A 7,895-nucleotide genomic window follows, 5' to 3' on the forward strand; every position below is an offset into this window, starting at 1 on the left:
CCTCCCTCCGCCCGGCGCCCCCCGCTCGCTGCCGGCCTTCCCCCCGCAGGTACCCGGTGCCTCCTTCCTTCCCGCCACCGCCCCGACCCCGGGACCCCGGCACCCGTCCCCTCGGGACCCCGTCCCCCCGGGACCCCGGCACCCGTCCCCCCGGCACCCGTCCCCCCGGGGATCCACACGTTCCTGCCCTCTCCCGTGATCCTGGGATGTTCTGATCCTTTGCAAATCCCTTTCCCTTTGACTCCTGTTTTCCAAGCCCCTCGCCTAAAAATGCACACGCGCCCACCATTATTACCGGTGTGGGTGGGTTGTTTGGGTTGCTGCTTTGATGGTGCTTGGGGGTTTATTTTACCAGTGTCCCAGCATGAGCTGGTAGCTGCAGAGACTCATCTGAATGACCCTTTTCTTGGCTGGTTTGCTGGCAGGGCCCCCCCTTGCCCCCCCAGTGCAGTTACTGTTCATATATTGTTGCTTAACCCAGTGTGTTCTGTAACCCCACGTGTTGCTCTCACAGACCTTCATTTTACAGTCCATCCTGTGACACTTTGGGGTTGGTTTTTTTTCCCCTCTTATATGCTAGAATTCTGTATTTCCTACTATCTTTTGTAACCCTGTTCCTCATATTATTTCTTTAGTTCTTGACTCCTATTTTTTCCTCTCCTGCTTTTCTTACAATCATACCCATTTTCTCTGGGGATTCATCAGTCTCTGTGCTTCCTGTTGAACTGGGGAAGACGTGAACAACTTTAACCCAGAACTGAGGTCCTGATTCTTTTGTTCTGTGGCCTCCAGGCACGGGACATGGCCACAGAGGTGGCTGAGCCTGTGGTGCCAGACTGCAGAGGAGACGTGAGGAGCGGTGCCAGGTCAGATGCTGACTATCCTCTCCGGGTTCTCTACTGTGGAGGCAAGTGCTGAAGGGGCAGTTGTCCACAATTCTTACCCTGTGAGGGCAGCCCAGGAGGGAGAATGAGGGAAGTGGAGATTTTCTTTTGGTCAGCAGCCTTCCAGTGCTTGAAGGGGCCTACAGGAAAGCTGGGGAGGGGCTTTTCATCAGAGAAGACAGTGATGGGAGAAGGGGTGATGGTTTTAAACTGAGATGAGGGGAGACTTAGGTTGGATATTAGGAAGAAATTCTTCACTCTAAGGGTGGTGAGGAACTGGAATGGGTTGCCCAGGGAGGTTGTTGATGCCCCATCCGTGGAGGTTTTTAAGGCCTGGTTGGATGAGGTTTTGTGCAACCTGGTCTAGTGGTTCCCTGCTCATGGCAGGGGGGTTGGAACTTGATGATCTTTAAGGTCCCTTCCAACCTCAATGATGTTGTGATGTTCTGTGATATTTTAAGTAAGAATCTGGATCTTGGGCAGCTTGACCTCTCTGGTCATCCTGAAATAGCTCATGTTCTGTGCTTTGTCTAAAGCCCTCATGGTGAAGTCTCTCTTCCCTCTGGGAGCTGCAGGTTTTCCACACCAGCTCGGTGTGGAAAAGTGGGATTAATGGGAATGGTGCTCAGCTTGTGAGCTGTTGAGCAGAAACACCTTCCTGCAGAAAGCCAGTAAATCCTTCAGCACAGAAAAGGCCTCTGAGCATTAGTATGACAAGAATAAATGAATTCAGAAATCATTACAGTAATCACTGCACTGTTTAGAATTATCCTTTGCTCATTGTGTTTGTAGTTATGTGGATTAAATGTCAAGGGAAGTAAATGATCTTGACAGGTACATATTTTAGGTAGGTATGGTACTTTGGTGTGGGCTTGCACACAGTGTCAGGGGGTTAGGAAGGAATCCCCACTGTGTGTCCAAGCCTGCAGGGTTGGTTTGGGTTTGCTCTGGGGCCGAGTCCCTCTTCTAGACATTGGCAGCTCATGGAAAAAGGAAATCTAAGCAGATCACCTGGTAATTTATTAGGTAGATGTTTTGTCATTGGTAGAACTGGTGTTTCTTCCTGTAACGTTTCCCAAAGCTGCAGGCACCTCCCTTCCCTCATTGCCTGGCTGCTCTGCCTGTGATGGTTCCATCCTAATGCAAAGTGTCTGAGCAAAGGACTAACCAGAATAAAATTAAACTGTGGAGTGGTAGAAAGAATCCTTTTAAGCCAATGTCGGCTCATAACCAGAAGTTATGATGTCAGAATTCACCCCTACTTTTAAAATACCATTTTGAATTGAATGCTAAGGCTGGACATGGAGAACTTCTGTATGTAATCTGTTTTTTTTTCCCTCCCTTTCTCCAGTCTGTTCCTTGCCAACAGAGGTGAGTTGTTTTTTGCTGTTGTCCAAGTTTCTCCTTTCTGTCCTGTGATTCCTGACTATGATGATTATTTTTCTCATGTTTTCTGGCATTTTCTTACTTGTGGCAGTTCTGGGCTTCAGCAGACCTTCTCATCTTGAGGGTCTTTTGTGTTATTACAGTGTTCATGCTCAGTCCTCTTCAGGAGAAATGGCTGAGCTGAAAAGCAAGGATATTTGGGGGGCTTTGTGGTGTATTTTGGAGTTTCTCTGCTAACACCTTTCCCATCCCTTTTCCCCTAGTACTGTGAGTACATGCCTGATGTCACTAAATGCAGACAATGGTTAGAAAAGAATTTTCCAGATGAGTTTGCAAAACTTACAGTAGGTAAGAATCTTCTCTATTTTCTGATATGTGCCCTTAGACACAGTCAGAAATCTTGGAGCTTGTCTGATCCTCTTTTTCTGCTGCACCAAGTGTGAATCTTGGAGCTTGTCTGATCCTCTTTTTCTGCTGCACCAAGTGTGAAGCTTCCTAATTTTCCTAGGAGCCTACCATACTTTTGGATGCTGTGAAAATATGTTTGATAATGTCAGAAAACACTGAATAAATAAAAAAAATGTGAAGTTGCAGTAATAATGTTTGGACTTTTTTAAGGTTCCTATTGTAACCCCCATCAAAGTCAGTTCATTGGATCTTGTGTCTCTCTGGTTGACTGGAGGAAGTGCCATTAATCATGGAGAACTTGATTTGCATTTGAAATTTCAATCTTAACACAAATTTCTGTCTCTCTGTGATAACTGCATTAAGAGACTGTATTGAGGTTGTGACTGTATCTTTGAGCTAAGGCTTTTCTACAGCCTCATTTACATAAGGGCTCTAATGAAGGTGCCATGCTGGTCAGTCAAGGGGCTGCAGCCCTTCAGCAAAGGGTTTATGGATTCAGCAGAGGATCACTGCACCTCACTGCCCATTCCTGGGACGCTGTGGTTGTCTGACCACTCACTTTGTTCTCTTTCTCCTCTCCACCTCTTTCTGATGGATGTCAAGAAAACTCACCTAAGCAGGAGGCTGGGGTTGGAGAAGGCCAAGGAACTGCAGGAGGAGAAGAAGAAGAGAAGAAGAAGCAAAAGAGAGGCAAGGTCTAAATAGTTGCTTGTGGTACTGGTATGATGAGCAGTTTGGGGCATTCCTTTCTCACCTGCAGATCTGGACTGTGGCACAAATTCCTTGTGTTTGGGTTGTTAGCTACCTTTGGACTGCAGGAAAGATACTGAATGTCTGTCTTCAGTGGCAGCAGAGTTGGGGCAGGGATATTTGCTGCTGGAAGGACTGGATGGCAGGAATAGCAAGTGGAAAGGTCCCCTGCATCCTGTGTCCCCTGGTTCCTGTCACTGCTTTTCCACTTATTCAGGGAGTAATTCTTCTCAACCTAAAACCAGCTGGCAGGCCTCTCAAAGTACTTATTGGTGCCCTGTTTAACAGCAGGTTGTAGGTTGCTTGCAGAGTATAAGGAAGAGAACTTTCCTCTGCTCATGCCTCCTGACACTGCTTTTGCCTTTTTAAATTCCCTCTAATTCACAGAACAGGATTTGGTTTTATGCTTTCCACGCTATCACCTGTGTCTCCAGTAACAGCCAGGTCTCTCCCCAGCAATAATGCTGAAAAAACATCAGTCAAAAAACAACTTTGGCAGATACAAAATACATTAAACAATTCAAGCACACTCTTCTATCTCTGAAGTTATTTTTAATTAATTCACATACTTTCCACCATGGATTTGCCCGTGGAATGTCAGTTGTGCCTGTGGTGCTTCAGAAATTATGGTTAATAACCCAGGAAGGTTCAGATTTTAGCCACATATCCCTGCAGATGTTTCATTTTTGTGTCTTGCTAACCAGTTATGTTTACCTGGTCAGTAGTCTGACCTAATCCTGTAGTGACAAGAGTAATTCACATTCTGCAAATTGGATGCTTTTCCCAGAGACTTCAGGCCGTTTTCTTTCAGATTTAATTTATTGTGTGGGGTGGTATGATTAGTTTCCAGCCTGGATTTTGTTTCTAAAAAGAACAGTGTTTTAAATATATAGAGATTTTTCTCCTAGAATCTAAAGTTTCAGGCATATTTGCAGTGTGGTGGTTCAAGATGGATTGTAACAGAGGGTGAGGAAAAACACTCAAGACACTGTGGAAATTTACAAATAAATTTACTGTCTTAAATTACCAGATAGAAATTTCTAGCAATTAGAAAAAGAAGTGGCACAAGGGGTTAGTTTGCTTGTCCTACATTTTTCAGGTTTTCCTGCTGAGAACGCTGGGGAACATGAGATTGGTTATCCTGGAGTAACTTGATGACTGTGTACAAAGTTAACCAAGATCCTAATCTGACTTGGAAGAATCCTAATGAGCAGAATATCTCTTTTGCATGCTTTGCTCAGCCTAATAAATGCCTGATATGTGAAGTATTCCCTCAGGTTGGCCTAGAAACAGAAGAAAGAGGATGGTAGATCCTGTGGAAGTTTGGCAGTCAGCTTTCTGTGAGTGTGATGTCATCTGACTAATGATGAAACCTTGTGCTCTGTGTTAAAGGTGGAAGAGGTCAGATAAAACAGAAAAAGAAGACTGTACCACAGAAAGTCACAATAGCTAAAATTCCTAGAGCAAAGAAAAAATATGTCACAAGAGTGTGTGGCCTTGCAACGTTTGGTGAGTTGGCTTGTGCGTATGTGCTTTTTGTTTGGTTTAGATGTCCTGGGTGAAGAAAGGTGTGCCCAGATGGAGCAGGTGGCTGAGCTGCAGGAAATGGTGAGGGTGGTGAGACCCTGGAACAGGTTGCCCAGGGAAGCTGTGGCTTCCTCATCCCTGGAATTGTTGAAGGGCAGGTTAGATGGAGCTTGGAGCAACCTGGGCTGGTGGGAGGTGTCCCTGCCCATGCAGGGGGTTGGAACTAGATGATCTTTAAGGTCCCTTCCAACCCAAACCACTCCATGATTCTATGACTATTAATCTTACCTATTCTTGAGACTGATTAAATAAGGGTTTAATTGCCTTTCCAGTAGAGCAGTCATTTAAATCATTATCAAAGAACACTGTCCATAGCTTTGGTTCAGCTGCAAACAGCCCCCTGGTGTTTGTGTCTGTAACATCATTTTACTTCATACAGTGATCACAAATTCTGTTAAAAAGGCAAGATCTAACCTTGGTTGTATTAACAAGATCTGTTGCATATTTCCTGCATGAGAGTGTCATGGGTGTTCTTGTGGGATCAGTGAGATGCACCAGTCTGTTCCAAACTGGATGTGCATCTTTGTGCTGGAAGCCAATCTCAGCAATTGCTGGGACATGTTCCTGAAAGGAAGATACTGAAGCACTTATGGAAAAAAACTTGATCAGTAATTGTGGAAGTTGCTCAGAACTGGAAGGGCTTTTTAATCAGACCTGCATGTTTTTTTTCCTGGTGGGTGTGTGCAGTGTAGCCCTGCACAAACAGCCTGTGCTGGGGACATTCAGCAGTTCTGCTGGGAAGAGTTTGCTGGATTTGTAGAGTCAGTTGTTTTGTATGTGAACAACAGGTTTTTGCTTTCAATGGAGACTACAGCAGAGCTTTAACTGTGAGCTGCCATTAGTTCTTAGGCTGTTAAAACAAGATTTTGGTTTTAAACTTGAGAAAACACTTCTATGAAATGACAGAACTTCAATTGTTTTCCCATCAACAGAAATTGATCTGAAGGAAGCACAAAGGTTTTTTGCTCAGAAATTTTCCTGTGGTGCCTCAGTAACAGGAGAAGATGAAATCATCATTCAGGGGGATTTCACAGATGACATTATTGATGTCATTCAGGAGAAGTGGCCTGAGGTAAGAAACCCTCTTCCTGACAAAACTCTGCTGTTCCTCAATTACTTTCTAATGGTTTTGTAAAAGGGGTTTCATCTTCCCCTCCTTGCATGATGAGGTTAAGGAGTGATTAAACTCCCAGTCAGATGTTGGTTCCATTGTCCAAGGAACAGGAATTCCCTGCATGTGCAGTGCTGCTGCTGTGGGGAAGGCAGGTCAGAGTCAGTCCAGCTGGCAAACTGCTGTGTCTTCTTTGTGACTGTTCCTTGAGGGTGAATGCCCAAATATTCCATTGCCATCCTATTTTAAAAGTCTCTTTAAATATTGCTACATTCAAGGAAGCCCAAACAAACAAACAAAACCACTTGTGCTTTAGAAGAAATGAGCTGGTTTTGGGTTGGATTAAAATGTTGATGGTTGAGTGGTTTGGTTGCATTGCTGTAATCACAGGTGCTTCCTTTGACTCTTCCCTGGTTCTGGTATTTCCTGATTGCAGTTCTTCTGGGAAGAATTCCAGGCCTGTCTTTATCCAGAGCCCTCTGGGCTTGGCTGTGTAGAATTTCCAGCAGAGAATCTCAGATGGTGCCTTGTACTTCTCCCACACTTCATTACATGTACAGTGGTAAATATTGAGTGAAACATATCAGAAATTATACTGAATATGCTGTGTTTTGGCCTTTTTCTTTTATTCCTAGGTGGATGATGATAGCATTGAAGATCTTGGAGAAGTCAAGAAGTGACAGTGGAAGTCTTACCTTTATTTAATTACATGGTTATAAGTGATGTAGCCAAAGTGAGGCACCTAAATCCATTTGCTCTGCAGGGAAACCATGGAGCACCCAGATCCTTGTTATCTCCCCTCTTCTGTATAGGCTGCTTGGGTTTTTTGTTGTGATATTTGCCAAAGTTAAATTGGGGTTCTATCATGCTTATGCATGAAGTAGGTTAAATAAAATTACTGTTCCTCACTGAACAGTTTCTGGTTTCCTTACAGATACATTCCTCAAACAGCCTTACAGGAAAAGTAATCATTTAAGTCATTAAAAGCTTATTTTACATCTGCTGCCCCTTCTGCTGAACTTAAGTGAACGAGGCACGTGGCTGATGTACAGAAACTCTTACATCTTTGTTGGAGACATGGGCTGTGGGACTGAGTGAATCCTCAGCAGGTTTGCTGACCATACCAAGCTGTGTGGTGGGGTTGATGCCACCCAGAGGGACCTTGACAGGCTGGAGAGGTGGGCCCATCCCAACCTCATGAAGTTCAACAAGGCCAACTGATCTTTAAGGTCTTTTAAGCTTCCTAAGGAAGCTGATGCTGGTTTAGCTGGAATAAAGGCAGGGGCCCATAAATGCTGTATGAATTATGTAAATTGCATTTAGCCATAGAGAGTTCTGTCATCTGTAACCCCTTTGACATCCTTGTTTTTGGAGGGGGAGGAAACAGCCAGAATTTGGGGGTGCTGCCTGGGCAGGGATGCTCAACTGCCACGCCAGGGTGTCCCCATTATTTTGGGGGAGAAAAAGTGCTGGAAATTGCATCACCTTAATGGGGGGGGTGTTCTGTATGGCTTTTAAAAACAGGAAAGGAATCCTTCAGATGACTGGAAATCTTGTTTTTATTATTATTATTAATAATAATAATATTTTTCATGGGCTTTACAACCAGAAATCATTGAAGCCTGTCAATCATTCAAGCTGCACCCTGCTGCTTTGGGGCTTTGGGGGTCATCGGCATCAACTCAGTTTGATCTGGGCCCTGCTTCTGATCTCTCTGCCCCAGCAGAAGCCTCGCAGGACGGCGATTCCCCCGCTGCCCTCCCGTTTTC

The 7,895-nt window shown here is 44.7% G+C and overlaps 1 protein-coding gene across 1 annotated transcript; it reads left to right on the top strand.

Annotated features, from left to right (window-relative positions):
- Positions 1-789: 789 nt before the first annotated feature.
- On the top strand, positions 790-7,039 carry DENR (density-regulated protein). The gene is made up of 7 exons (XM_010002536.1): positions 790-907; positions 2,236-2,255; positions 2,534-2,618; positions 3,282-3,368; positions 4,821-4,937; positions 5,948-6,087; positions 6,762-7,039. The coding sequence occupies exons 1-7, from the start codon at positions 802-804 to the stop codon at positions 6,804-6,806; spliced, it is 600 nt and encodes a 199-aa protein (XP_010000838.1). The 5' UTR covers positions 790-801; the 3' UTR covers positions 6,807-7,039.
- Positions 7,040-7,895: the final 856 nt, after the last annotated feature.

This window comes from Chaetura pelagica, unplaced genomic scaffold (genome assembly GCF_000747805.2).
Source record: "Chaetura pelagica isolate M959 unplaced genomic scaffold, ChaPel_1.0 scaffold618, whole genome shotgun sequence".
In the NCBI taxonomy this organism is placed as follows: Eukaryota; Metazoa; Chordata; class Aves; order Apodiformes; family Apodidae; genus Chaetura; species Chaetura pelagica.

Bases quoted from the DNA above. Each gene is read 5' to 3' on its own strand.
- DENR (XM_010002536.1), top strand. From the start codon at position 802: ATGGCCACAGAGGTGGCTGAGCCTGTGGTGCCAGACTGCAGAGGAGAC. The intron at 908-2,235 runs GCAAGTGCTGAA...CCCTTTCTCCAG, and splicing joins CCGGGTTCTCTACTGTGGAG to TCTGTTCCTTGCCAACAGAG. The intron at 4,938-5,947 runs GTGAGTTGGCTT...TCCCATCAACAG, and splicing joins GTGTGGCCTTGCAACGTTTG to AAATTGATCTGAAGGAAGCA.